We start from the raw sequence: 15,067 nt of genomic DNA on the forward strand, positions 1-15,067 counted from the left end.
CATTTAACTAATGTAATTTCATTTTATTTCGAAGGAAGAGATAACAGATGGTCTGCGGCTGTTTCCGGTTTCACCAGAACAGTTGGGGTCAACCTCTTAACAGATGATTACCTATATACGCATTTTATTTTAAAAAAAACTGAAGCTATAAGGTGTTGTAGCCAGTGGCCGAAAAATTACCTACAAAAAAAATGTGTTTTGTATTTGCTCTGTGCTTGTAACTCGTAATTTTAAATTTGTAATTTTCAGTCATAGAGTTACTATCCTAACTGGAGTGCTTACTTCGTTTGACATAAAAACAAAAAATATACTTTATCTCTATGACTTAAAGTTTATTTTTAAATAGCAAAAGATGTAAGGAAAAACGGTCTGAAAAGAGAATGATTATTAAGTGGTGGTGTCCCTCTCGCACATTTTACAAACAAAAAGCAGTGTTGCTAGCTTAGAGGATTTTCCACAAAATCTCGTAATTTGGACCCCTATCTTACTTATAAAAAATGGCATTTAGTGGTTAGTGGATTTTTTAGTAGCTTGGGCGTTGTTGAAAATTATCGAAAAGGTTAAAATCAATCCACTTTACAGGATTTTAAACATTTTATGACAATAATATATCTAAATACATATTATTTAAACGATGTGACTTTGACTTAAACTTAACTAGAAAATGTTGCGAGAATTTAGAATTTCCATCAACGTAAAAAATTGAATTGGTCCAAAATAAACGTACAAAGTTATGGTGAAATTAGTTTCTGATGATGACAATTTATTAAAATAAATTATATGAGAAGTATTGATTATATGATATATATTGATTTTTAATAGAACATCATATATTAATAAAGCTCGTTAACAAAAAAATTATTGTTCTATATTAATAAGAACTCTGTTTAATGGAAAATTTAATGGTAGGTACGTAGATTTCTGATGGTTTTCATGTTGAATTTGGTGGGAAGCCAGATTAATTGTTGGCATCACCGAAAAAGAGCTATGAATGGATTAAAAGAAAAATGGCGTCTATTTACGTTTGTAGTTTGAAGTTAAAAGGGCACTGATACAGCTTGTGGCTTGTTTTTTTTCGAAAATCGTGAAAGTTTCCGTGTAATCATGGTGAACACTTGTATTGTAAGTGGTTATAAGCGAGAATCCTCTCCAGTTTGTGGAATATCCTTCCATATGTCAGATTCATTGATAAATTTTTACTAGTGTGAGCATATATTTTTAAAATGTGAGATATTTTTTCTCATTATAATATTTAATACCATTTGTCTTGTAAATTGTACTTAATCTATGTCATATACTAAATTTGGAAAAACAATCGTGAAAACTATAATTTTGCAATGTATTTTTCATATTATAAGAGCCATCATGTGGTATTTTTTGAACTTTTTTATTGTATTGAATAGCGTTGCACGCAAGCATGTATATCATTTGCCTGACGTTAAGCGAACGAGGAGGATCTTCTAGTAAGTATAACGTTGGAATTTCTGGAAAATGTCCTATATAAAGGTCAAACAAGAGGAATCAAGTACTCAAACGCAAGAAATAAAAAATACCCCGAGAAAAGCAAAATTACGACAAGATGTTAAGGTATTGAAACAAAAACTTAAAAGATTTATTAAAGAAAAATGGCAATTTTTAATTGAATTGAAATTTAAATTGCGAAATTTTAATGATACTCATGGTCCATTTAGATATTAATTAAAATAAATTATGTATTTCGTTGAAAAAAAAGAATTTACTTAAAATAGAGGAAATGTTATATTATAAGACTACAGAAAATTAACTGAACTTAATAATAATAATAATATAACCAATATTTTGTAAATAGAGATCAAGTACTATGTGTATTGTGTTATGTGTATTGACTTGTCATTTAAGAGTTATTTAATTGTCTACATATAACAAATAAATGAATTTTAGTTAATTTCATTTTATTACCCATTGTGTTTTATTTCCTAAAATGCAACTAGTAGACTTAATATACACGTGTCATGAAAATAGCACAGAAGTAAAAATACAAGTAATTTTAAATCAATTGAAGATGTGAATGTAGGAAAAGAGCACCCGATAATGTGTGTTGCAGTGTCTCACTCAGTGTGTCAAATATTAATTTGCACAGCCCACTTAGCCAGTACATTAAAGTAGGAATTGCGTAATTAAGTTCAACATAATATTTAAGTCGCGGTTGAGTATTCGGACGTTAAACATGAATTTGAGGAAGTTTAAGTAATAGAACTGAGGTAATGATGTTTGTAATAAAACTCAGTGCTAGATTTTCGACAACGCAGCAATTTCCAAAAAAAAACGTCGAAAAAAAGTTAAAATGACGACGAAGAAATGTTTAGAATTGAATTTACATAAATAAACTATTGCAAGCACGTGTTTTGTATTTACATAGGGCTACACAGAATTACTTAAGGTAAATTCAAAACTGATGCATGTGTATAATTTTGTCCTATAAATAAATTTTATATGGTCACCACATTAGACAAGGACACCGCGACCAAAAAGTATTCTCTTTCGAGACCGATTTCTCGGCATTAGACAGCACTCCAGTTGTAGGTACTTATTAACTCCATGTTTTCAGTAGATATAATTTTTTTGTAGATTAAAATGGATCAATGTAATAAAATTGTGCCACCACACCTGAATGCCGAAGTGTACCGTACTGATACGACTGGAACCAGTTCTTTTGCCTACTTAGAATACATACGCATACACGCTGGTAAACTAAAATATATTTTATGTTTTATAAACGTTTCCTGTTCATTTAACCCCTTAAATCAACCGATGAAAAGAAGAATTCACTTATAAGAGAAAATACATCACAGATTCCATTACGTGTCAAAAAATTTCAATAGACTATTAAATAAATCCTTTCAATTGGAAATATTTGTTTGATTGCAGATGGTACAGTATTTATAGGATGTTCAGAATTAACAGGCCGTTATTGGACTGGGGCAGCTAGCCTATTCAAAAGTGTTGGTGAAGCAAAAAATGTAAATGAAACAAATAAAGATTTGTGGCTTACCAGCGGTACGGCTGATGGCTGTTTTATGGAAAATTCTGATAAGGTGAATTTAATTAAATACATATTCGTTTTTATAGTCTTAATCTATTAGATTAATAAACATGATATGACCAAAACTGCCACTAGAGTATTGTCTTTGTCATTAACAGTTAGGATTGGATAAAACAAAAGTAATTAAACATGATATGAGTAGCAGCTATAGCCGATCTGCCACTGTGGTAAAACATTCTTAATTGTCACTCAAAGAATACATGACTGTGTCACTATTATTCAACAATAATTTTCAGTGGACATTTACAAGAGTGCTCACTACGCTAATATCCTCTGATTGCAAAAAGTAAGAAAATAAATTAATTCCGTTATAATTGTTTGTCATAGTCATAATAGTATGTAATGTATGTATGTAATATTTATTATTATTTAAACAATATCTGGCTATTTTATGGTCACCATTTTTAATGACAAAATTGGAACATTTAAGTTTTCAAATTGTGCATGTTATCAATAGCCTTGTCGGCAATCATCATGTGTGAAAATTGGTGATAGATTCAGCTGGCAACAATTAAAAAAAAAACGCGACCAACAATTTAATTAAACAAAATAATCTGACAAAGGCTGGTTTTACATATAATGTAACCATTAGTTTTTCCTTTAAAGTATCAAGATTGTATATTATTATTATCTTATATTCAAAAGTCTAGTTAAAAAAAAGTACAAAACTTGATAAGCCAATGAATTGATATAGGATAAATGGAATAACATGGCAATTACACATAGGCATATAAGTAAAATACTTTTTTATGGGATGAATTTTGTTCGTGGTTCAGACATGTTATGCATTTTCCCCACATTATAATCACTGCCACATAATTTTATCAGTTGCAGAAATAACCATTACGAGTCATGCATATATTCTATATCCAAACTGAAATTCATACATTTCACTGCTGAAATCTATATCTATTATGTGTATATCTATTATATATATATATATATATATATATATATATATTTCCATCCGGGAGTTCATGTTACGTCCTATATGGCGGTTTTTAACGATGATATTGCATCCGACCGACTTATTGCGTCCTGTATATGGACGCAAGATTGTCCATTTCTCAAATTCAGCCAGAGGTAGCCGAAAGATCCGTACAATACGTGGGTAAAATATTGGCATGGACGTTATTTTGTCACCGGATTGATTCTCAGCGTATTTCTTAGTTCCGCTGTTTGGCACGCGAATTTTGGAGGTCGCTTCTCCGCGACGTATATCGGTAGCGTATATTGGATATTTTGTTTACGTATATTGCACCGATAATTTGGCTTCTGTATATAAAAAAAGTTTTTATCAATTCCAATTTGTGATTTAATTACGTCACACAAAATGACACCGTTCCAAGAGAAACGCGGGAACAACAGGGGTGAGGGGGCGGAGTTAGCATGCGCCATGCAAGCGCCGTGATTTTGTTTGCAATTCTTTTCCGGCCGGCGCGGACGTAACGACGCCTATAGTGTGAATATCAGTATTTTAGAGAATGTATAATAATACTTTTTATCAACGAATCACGTGAGCGGAGCCGCGGATGCAAACTAGTGTTGCTTACATACGCATTACATAAGTTTATTCAGTTATAGCCAATGATAAAATAAACTACTCTAATTAGTCGTTTTTAAATAATTCTTATTCTTAATCTTAATTGCTATGGCAATCTCCTTTCATGTTGAGTTTTCGCAATGTTTTTTGTTCTTTTTTGTCGACACTTGTTATTTAATTATATGAGTATTGTTTTTTGAATTATATAATTATGGTTTTAAATGCACTTAATTTGTAAAAATAAATAATAGTTTAAAAAAACTAAAAAACTCGCTTTATATAAAATTCAACTAAAAAATAGAAAATAAATTTTAATAAATTTTAATTGAAAATAGTGTAAAAAATATATATTTTATTGTAAAAAAAGCGTGGGGTGCATGGTGTTATTAGTTATAAATATTTTTCTGACAGATATGAAGAATTGTTATTTGAATAATATGTTAAAAAGCACACCACGTATTTTCGCGCGCCCTCTCACCAAGCGTACTGGCAACTAGCTAGGACCCTCAAACCGGAAACTATCGCCAATATACATTCCTTCGTAAGCCTCTCAGGCCAACCCTCGGCTTTCGATAACGATGAAAAGGTAGTGTTATTAGCCGATGCTCTGCAGGAGCAGTGCACCGTCAGTGCTCAAGCCGTGGACCCCGAACAAACCGAGTTAATTGCTAGGGAGGTCGAACCCAGAGCTTCCCAAAAACCCTCAGACGCGTTACCCCACATTACCATTAACGGAGTAAAAGAAAAAATCGCTAACTTCCAACAAAGGAAAGCCCCCGGCTCCGCCAGAAACAAATGCCGCGTTTTAAAAAAATTATAACCCCCCCCCCCCCCCCAACTAATAATCATGTTAGTTTCTATTTTAAATGCCGCTATAATGAACTGCATCTTTCCCGGGGTGTAGAAAGAACGTTATCGGCATACACAAACCTGGAAAACCTAAAAACGAATCCGCGAGGTACAACCCGATCAGCATCCTCCCAGTGTTAGGCAAATTATACGAGCGACTATTACGCAAACGCCTCTGGGACTTCATCTCCTAGAAAGGCATCCTGATCGACGAAAAGTTCGGATTCCACGCAAAGCGCTCGTGTACGAGGGCGGCACTGAAAATTTCAGGATTTAACGAAGTGACACAACATTATTATTTGAAAATGTATTTATTGCTTTTCGAAGTATTCTCCGCGAAATTTGACACATTTTTCCATACGATGGAACCAATCATTGAAGCAACCATTCCATTCGGAAGTTGGGGTCTGGCCGTTTTGTAGGCGTCCACAGCTTCTTCAGGTGATGAAAATCTCTGTCCACGCAATTTATTCTTTATTTTAGGGAAAGTATAGAAATCATTAGGGCTTAGGTCGGGGCTGTACGGCGGATGGTCTAATAATTCTATGTTTTCTTGCTCTAAAAAGTCTTTTGTTCTGTGCGCGGTGTGAGAACTCGCATCGTCGTGATGGAGGATGATGCGGCGGTTGCAGTTCTCTTTACGGAGTTCAGAAACGACCTGTGGCAAACAAATGCTAGCATACCATTCTGCATTAACCGTTCTTTGTCCCTCAAGAGGAATAGTCGTAACATGGCCGGTTTTGGAGACAAACGTGGCCACCATTTTTTTTTGCAACACTCCGTGAACGAACAATTTTTGTTGGCTTTAACTCATTTTCGAACACCCAAACTCGTGACTGGTTTTTTGTTTCGGGTTGGTAAGCGTATATCCAGGATTCGTCACCTGATACAATGTTGTATACAGCATTTGAGGATCCTGCGTGGAATCTTTCGAGAGTTCTGACCCACCAAGTAACGCGAGTCGCTTTTTGCTTTTCACAGAGCGAATGCGGTATCCATCGGGAAAACAACTTTTTTACACCTAATTGTTCATGCAAGATTATTTGTATTTGACTTATGCCAATGTCTAAAGTTGCTTGAATTTCGCGGTATGTCACATGTCGATCTTCCTCAATCAGCTTACGCACAGCATCAACGTTTTCTTGGGTGACTGCAGTTTTTGGACGACCTTGACGGGGATCATCACTGAGCTTGACACGTTCACGTTGAAACTCAGCAAACCAGCGATAAATCGTGGTTTTGGATGGGGCTTCATCACCAAATGCAGAAATCATCCGGTCAACACACTGTTTTTGTGTTAAACCACTTCGAAAGTCATAATAAATCATCGCTCTTGAATTTTCTCGAGTCAATTCCATTTTCTCAACGACTAAACAAGTTTGACAAAACCTCGTGACAAGACCGAGAATCTTTTTTTAAATAAATAAATGGTATTCGATTTTTAAAACCAAGGAGTTTTCAATTAAAAAGATTTTAATATGACAGGAACAGTGGAAATATTCCATTCCCGATACTTTTAGTGCAGCCTAGTATTCAGCAAACGTACTGCCTCACAGACCACATCTTAATAGGGATAAATAGCGTAGACCCCTCTCCACGAGGGCCCTCTTCTTCGAAATCGCGAAGGCATTCGACAAAGTCTGGCGCAACGGTTTAATTTACAGACTGTATAAAATAGGCGTGCCAGACAGTCTCGTGCTCATCATACGAGACTTCTTGTGGAGCCATTCGTTTCCGTATCGGGTCGAGGGAACTCGATATCTCGGCCGGAGTTCCGCAAGGCTCCGCTCTCTCCCCACTACTTTTTAGCGTGTCAATTAACGATAAAACCCGGTCGCTAGCGAATGCATCGATCCTTCTTCTTTCTTTCACAGTCCAGGTCTCAACCTCATATAAAAAGATGGGGAACACCAGTGCCCTTACCAATCGGAAATTGATGGTCTTGGTGATATTCCGGTCCTTACAAGCCGAGTTTATATAAGGCCGATCGCGTTATGATTATGCGCCGCTTAATTTTTTCCTCCGAACCACCAGTGTTAGTCACTAGTGAACCTAGGTAGGTATAAGATGAAACGACCTCACAGCTTGCAATCTCGGTAATCTCCGGGGTATTGTTATTGCTTGTCCACTATAATAATTTTGGTTTTGTGCCTGTTGATTCGGAGACCAAGGCAACTGTTTCGACGCGATTTAGCAATTCTTTTGCTTGTAGCAAAGATCTGATTGCCAATTGGTTACAAGCCAGCAGATTAGTATCGTCAGCATCACGAAAACTGCATATGTTTTTGCCACCAATGGGCACACCATCAGTCCAGTCACCTTTTTTTTTTTTTTTTTTTGGTCAGGAGGAAATCGCCGGACTTCCGCCTTCCACTGGGGATAGAGGGCGGAGCATGTCAGAGTCGAACTGACTAAAACCTCCTGTCGCTCAACAACCAACGTCCAAACCTCGCATGAGACAGAACTCATGAAGAGGCAGAGGGGGGAAAGTGAAGCGTTTAGTGCGGAGCACATCTCTCCCATCACCCTCCCCCTCGGGACGCCGGACCGGCGGTCGTCGGCGCCACGACCACCAGCCCTCTCGGTCGGCAGGCTATCCGAAGCCCGCCTAGATGGCGCCGGTTAGAGTGAGCTATCCTACGGAATACCCCGCTGGACCAGAACCAGCGTGAGTCGAGGATAGCCGGCCTTCCATCACCCGGATGCTCTTGCGTAAAACGCGTGCAGAGCAGCTTGCACGTCGTCTTCTTAGGCCCCCTTCGCCGGTCCCCAGACCGACATGTGAGGGGGACCCGAAACACTTAGAGGGCCAGGGCTTGGGCGAGATCCGCCTCCCTGGCCCCCGCTCGACGGCGGCGGGATTGTGCGTCTCTCACGCGCCCCGCCGCCTCCTTCTGCGAGATGGTGCACTCGCAGAAGTCGAGCATCGCCTTCCACGACTCGTCGTTGCCGAGCATCGATGCCACAACACTCGGCAACGACAAGTCGTTTCCTACTTTTGCGACGAGGACACGGCGCCACCCCTCCCATGCGGGGCAGGCGACGAGCGTATGCTCTGCCGTGTCCAAGTCGCAATCACAATGGTGGCACTCTGCCGTCGGCTCGGCTCTGATCCGGTGCAGGAACTCACCGAAGCAACCATGCCCAGTGAGCACCTGCGTGAGCCGGAAAGTGAGGCGTCCTCTGTCACGATTCACCCAATCCACAAGGACCGGGCGAATCGCCTCGACGGTCCTACGACCGGCCGAAGGATCAGCCAGCCGCCTGGACCATGACTCCAGCACGGACCGCCGAGATTGGGCCCTCCGCGCTCTGACCACACTGTGGCTGGGACGCGCCACGCCCCGGGCGCGAAGGTCAGCCCGCCACTGATAGTCAGCGGCGAGCGCCTCCGCTTCCAGAGCCCAAGGCGGCGTCCCAGCCAGTACACACGCCGCCTCAAAGGAGATGGTGCGATAACCACGGATGACCCTGACCGCGATGGTGCGTTGCGGCCGTTGCAGCAGCTTCGCCACCCCCGCGGCCAGGGACTGGCCCCACACAGGCGCCCCGTATAGGGCCATTGATCGCACCACCCCCGTATAGAGACGGCGCGTCACCTGGTCAGGCCCCCCGACGTTGGGCAGAAGCCGGCTTAACGCGCCGGCCACCCCCAACAAACGAGGGACCAGGTGCTGAAAATGAGCACGGAAGGTCCAACGACTGTCCAGAATGAGGCCGAGGTACTTCAACTGCACCCCGACCCCAATCCGGACGCCTCCAACCACGATATGGGCATCGACAGGTGGCACTCTCCGGGGCCTGTGGAACCACATGGCCTCGGATTTACTGAGTGCCACGTCGAGGCCCAATCTCCTGATTTTGCCGACGACATGCGCCACCCCAGCGGTAGCAAGACGGGCAGACTCAGCAAAACTCCCCCCCCGGGCCACGACCAACGTGTCGTCTGCGTAACAGATTACGCTTAGGCCCGGGAGGAGGGCACCCCTCAGTACCCAGTCATACCCGATATTCCACAAAAGGGGGCCGAGCACCAACCCCTGTGGAACACCGCGCACGACCGGGAACCGGTGCACGATCCCACCGTGTCCGAGTCCAGTCACCTAGAGCGATTCTCATAATTGCCTCAGTGTAAATGTTAAACAAGAGAGGTGACAAGATACACCCTTGCTGGACTCCAGCGCTAGGACGCAGAGGTTATGAGGCAACGTTGTCCAGCTTTACTGAATGTATGATGTTTTGGCACACCCATATTTTCGAGGGTTTTCCATAAATGTGGCCATTTAAGAGTCAAATGCTGTTTGAAAGTCAACAAAGCAAATGAACGTTTGCATGTTGAACTCTCTCGGCTTCTCTATTATTTGTCGCACAATCAAGATCGATTCTCTTGTTTCCTTCCCCTTTACAAAGCCAGCTTGCTCTGGGGCTATTTGTGTTGCTAAACAGCTTTTTAAACGTTCATTAAGAATATGTAGAATTTTGCTACAGTGTGATTGATATCAGGGCAATAAGACGATAATTGCTACACTTCCTTGTCGAACCTTTCTTATGCAAAGAAATAAAAAGGGAGTGCGTCCATTCTGTAAGCCAGGTGCCAGATTTCCATATCTTGTTACAAATTGCATGGAAGATTTCGACACCACTCTGGCCAAAATCTTTAACTGTCTAGATTGGGATGTTATCACTTCCTACTGCTTTTCCAGTTTTAAGGTGTTTGATGGCATGACGAACTTCTTCTTTCAGTATTTCTGGTTCGCGTTCTTGGATATCTGATGTCGTTGGGGGGAAAATTTTGCAGTCGGGGTCAAAGAAGAGAGCTTGGCAATATTCTTTTCATCGGTCTGAAAGTCTTCTAGCTCTGTTACTACTACACATCCATCCGATTTCTCAACAGCCCAGGTCTAACACTTAAAGTCTTGGTGATTACACTAATTTTCCGGTACAAATCTCTTGCTTCGTGTTTTTCAACATGCGCTTCAACTTTCGAGCAGAAAGTTATTTTTATCCCTCCTACAGGCTCTTTGAATGTTAGCACCAGTTTGTTCAGTATTTGCACTTCAACTCCCTGTGCTTTTTGTGTCGTCTCTCTTCCACCAACGGTAAAGCTTCAGCACTCATCCAGTGCTGATATTTTTTGGTTTCAGATTTGGCAGGTTTAGATATTTTCACTGCTTCTCAAATCATTGCTTTTGTTCTATTCCAAAATTCTTCAGCCGTCAGTTGATCATGCCGTTCAATTTGCATTTCTTTTCAACTTTTCGAAAGATACAAAAAAATTTTGGGTGTTATGAGGAGCAATTATTTCGCATTCATTAATTTTCCTTGCAACCTGAAGTTTAAGTTGGAATTTAGAGACGAGGATCGGATCCGTAGTCGGCTCCACCACTCCACCTTGATTTTATAAGTATATAGTCAATTTGATTTCGGTATTGAGGTGAAGTTCAAGTGTAAAGCCTGCGTGGATGTTGTTTGAAGAGTGTGTTCGCTATCGATAAACCATTGTCATCTCGGTGGGTCGCAATTCCGTTTCGGTGATAGATTCAGCGAAGCACAGCTCTTGTTAGGGCTGGTGTTAGCAAATTCTCTCAGGTTGAAGCCATGAGCTCACCTACCCGTAAGGTCGTAACTGAAATAGTCTCCTAGGCTACCGGCGAATAGGAAAAAAAGCCGGCATCCAAACCCAAAGCTACATAAATTTTATTTTAATTGACTTCATAAAAGGAGATGGTTCTTGGGATTGGTTCATTGGGATCTATTATTTATTACATTAATCGAAGACGGCAGCACTCCAAAAAGTATACGGTATCGATATTACTATAAGTTTAGGAGGAAGCAGCAACCTCAAAACAATTTATGGAGTACATACAGAAAAAATATTCGGTACCAATATAATCTCAAATATAGAAAGTAGTCATGTAATTAGTAGAATGCATAGAATAAATACAGGACAATATACGGAACCGATATATCCATACATTTGGATGGATTTCGAAAAACTGATGAAATGTATGGAACAAATACAGAAATATACAATGTGACCCATGATTTCCATCATGAACGGATGCAAAAAACCAGCGAAAATTATTTCAAATTGAATATCTTATTTTTGAATTTAAATAAAATTTATTGTTGGTAATAGAATTCACATGACACCAATGTAACTATATTCGCACGAATAATAGTTTAAAACCCATTGGAAACGGTGGATGCAACAGGGTTCGACTATGAAAAGACGCAAGAAGTCTTCATCGATTTAAATATATATATATATATATATCTATTTTACAGGTCATAATATGTGAAGACAATGGTTCAATGAGTATTTTCTCCAAAAAGAATCAAGAAGATAATGCATGGTCAATACGGGTAAAAGAAATGTCAGTAGCAGAGCATGATGACTCTATTATGGCTATAGACTGTTTGGAACCTGGCTTTGAATATGTGACAGTAGGGGCTGATGGGAATGCAAAGGTATTTTTTAATAATATTTAGAAATTGTTAAAACTGAATTTTCTATTTGTTCAAACGTGCATGTTATTATGTTAATTGTTAATACTGTCTAAGACGGTTTCTTTGTATTGTCTCTCATTAACGAATTAGTTTAGTGTATAAGGTACTAAATATATCAGCAGCAGAACGTGTTAGCAACTTTTCAATACATGTAATGTCTATCAGTAGGCAGCTTCTTGGCTATGTACCTAGTTTTGATGAAATCATTCGGTGACTGAGATTACTCACTATCAAATTTAACTATATGGACAATCAAATACAGATTGAAAAACCTAAGTCTCTGAATCACGATGCTCTCTATCATAATGCTATTTATATTTAATTTTCAGATATGGGATGTGAAAGAGACGACTTGTGTTAGAAATTACAAGGCAGCACACAGTAAACAAATATATGGAGTATCAGTTCGGCCAAAATCAACAACAACATTTGCCACAGCATCTATGGATGAATATATGTCTTTGTGGGATGAGAATATTGATAAAGCTGTTTTAGGTTAGTATTAAGTCTTAAATAAGAACCTCAAGAATAATACTCCCAAGACTGCTTATTAACAAATTTTGACCAATTTTATTCCAATAGATTTCAGTTATCATTTCACAGATTTTCATATAATACACATATTTCTTTACATATTGTGTACTATATATATGTATGTATGCTTAACACCTATTTAATGTGCATGTTTTTTAATTTGCCATTTAAGAGCAGAAGCAAACATATTAATTAAATATTTACAAACAGCAACCTTATAGCTCAGAAATAAGCTCCTTTATTCACTGTTTCAAAACTTAGAAATTTCTAGAAAGAGTTCTTTTCGGTAATTAACGATATGGCCGTGCTAAATGGTACTTCACGGTAGTGCCATTCAGCTCAGATGGCAAAAAATAGAACATATATTTTTCTTTCTGATAGATATAACAAAGAATGACTGCAGTATCCGATGTTTGCAGTGGGTAGATGAAAACAAATTACTTTTTGGAGATGAAGCAGGAATGTTATATTCAGTAGATATTCGATATGTGGACTCCACACTGAAATTATTTGAATTTCCAGCAGCTGTTCACAAAATTTTCCTCAATCCTGAGTAAGTTTTAATGTTCTGTCTTATTCAATAAATTTCAAAATTTTTTTTTACTAAACTTTATTGATTGATGAAGAACTAAGTTGAGAGAGGACAAATTGGTTGTATATATAAAAACTTCTTTCAGGAATGACAAAGTAGCAGTATGCTGTGATAATACAACATTGACAGTATGCAATATACCAGTGGATGACAAAGCTAAAATAATTTACCGCAACAACTCGCACACTAACTTAGTGAGAGGAGTTGCTTGGGATACAAACGAGAGAAAACTTCATTCAGTCGGATGGGATGGAACTGTTAAATCACACAATCTTCCATCAGATTAGTGCTTAATACGGAAGTGTGGAATATTGTGAATTATCTTTAAAGTTACAAATTTATTTTTATGAGAAAACAGCATTATAGATGAGCCATAGTTACTGATCTTCGCGCTTTTACTTTATTTTTACAGTCTGTGGCTTTAATTCGTCTTTTGGATAAATAAAATAACCATAGAGAGAACATCATATATAAAAGTTATCGTTTTCAAAGAGGAAATGTTTTGTATCATGCTCAAACAAATTGTATTCCGTTAATATTTCTCTTAAGAACTTTTAACTCCATAAAATAATTTTTTTTTAATAAGCTCAATATTTTGAAACATTGAACATTGGCCCGAAGGCTGTCCAATAAAGTGAAAGTAATATAATTTAAACAATAACTTAAATTCGCTTTGTTCCAAAAATTAAAATAAGGATCTTATTATTTTTAAGCTAATGAATACCAATAAATTTTTATGCATATAGATTACCAAGTTTAATTTGGTCGCAAATTAAATCATTCAAAATCCATCTATCAAGGTTTTCATTTTTATATACGAGTTGAATTTCAATTGATAGGTAGCGCTTTCTTATCATTTTTGACATCCAGCACAGACAGTAACCGCTCACCATCAGGTGGGTCGTGTAATGTTCAAAAGATCAAAGACGATAAATAAAGAATGTCTTAGTGTAGTTGTATTATGTATGCTTAATATTATGTATCAAAATTAATATTACGTATTAGAGATCAATGTAAAAATCACAATACCATAATAAACTAGTAATTTGAGCCCACCTGGTTTTAAGTGGTTACTGGATCTCATAGACATCTACAACGTAAATGTGCCACCCACCTTGAGATATAAGTTCTAAGGTCTCAGTGTAGTTACAGCGGCTGCCCCGCCCTTCAAACCGTAACACATTACTGCTTCACGGCAGAAATAGGCGGGGTGGTGGTACCTACCCGTGCGGACTCACAAGAGGTCCTACCACCAGTAATAAATAGTTGTAACTTGTCTAAATATAAAAACATAGCGGTAGGCAGCGGCTTGGCTCTGCTCCTGGCATTTGCTGACGTCGATGAGGGACGATAACCACTTACCATCAGGTGGGCCGTATGCTTGTCTGCCTGCTAGAGCAATAATAATAAAAAAAAAAAAAAAAAAAACTAGACATACAGAATTTGCCAAACTCTTAGTTAAAGGGGAAACTTCTTTCATAAAATAATTTATGATATTAGTTGGTTATACATAGGGACCGCTTAACTGCTGTAAAAACTTGAAAGTAGAGAGTTCGTCGGAAGGAGAGTGGAAACTAGGATAGAGTAAAGAATATGCAGAAACGTCAGGTAAATACTTAAGATAAATTGAAAGCAGTTATTATGAAGATGATCAGAATGTCAGCGTTCCCTAGTGGCCAACTCTATACAAATTTAAGTAAACTTTTACGCGATCGAGAAGTTAAAAAACTCGCACATAACTGGGAAAAATATCACCATAGTTAATGAGAAACGGTGAAGGGAAAATCAAAACTTGCTCACTTACTAGCATAGTATTAGCTGTATATTATCAACAGCAATTATGCCATAAACATAGAAACAGTTTATGGCATTGTGAAAAAAATTTGGATAATCTGGGTGCCAAGTTAACGTGCTATCGATTGTAAAAAAGTACACAAAATAAGCAGTTAATATACTT

The 15,067-nt window shown here is 38.4% G+C and overlaps 1 protein-coding gene across 2 annotated transcripts; it reads left to right on the plus strand.

Moving 5' to 3' along the window:
* Window positions 1-148: 148 nt before the first annotated feature.
* On the plus strand, window positions 149-13,903 carry LOC101745075 (methylosome protein WDR77). Of its 2 annotated transcripts, XM_004924821.5 has the most exons (7): window positions 149-242; window positions 2,581-2,725; window positions 2,908-3,074; window positions 11,763-11,945; window positions 12,314-12,479; window positions 12,900-13,071; window positions 13,196-13,903. In XM_004924821.5, the coding sequence occupies exons 2-7, from the start codon at window positions 2,614-2,616 to the stop codon at window positions 13,395-13,397; spliced, it is 1,002 nt and encodes a 333-aa protein (XP_004924878.2). In that variant the 5' UTR covers window positions 149-242; window positions 2,581-2,613; the 3' UTR covers window positions 13,398-13,903. The 2 variants fall into 2 exon arrangements, with proteins under 2 accessions (XP_004924878.2, XP_037869113.1); XM_038013185.2 differs by lacking the exon at window positions 149-242 and having other exon boundaries at window positions 256-2,725.
* Window positions 13,904-15,067: the final 1,164 nt, after the last annotated feature.

This window comes from Bombyx mori, chromosome 10, assembly GCF_030269925.1.
Source record: "Bombyx mori chromosome 10, ASM3026992v2".
Taxonomy (NCBI): Eukaryota; Metazoa; Arthropoda; class Insecta; order Lepidoptera; family Bombycidae; genus Bombyx; species Bombyx mori.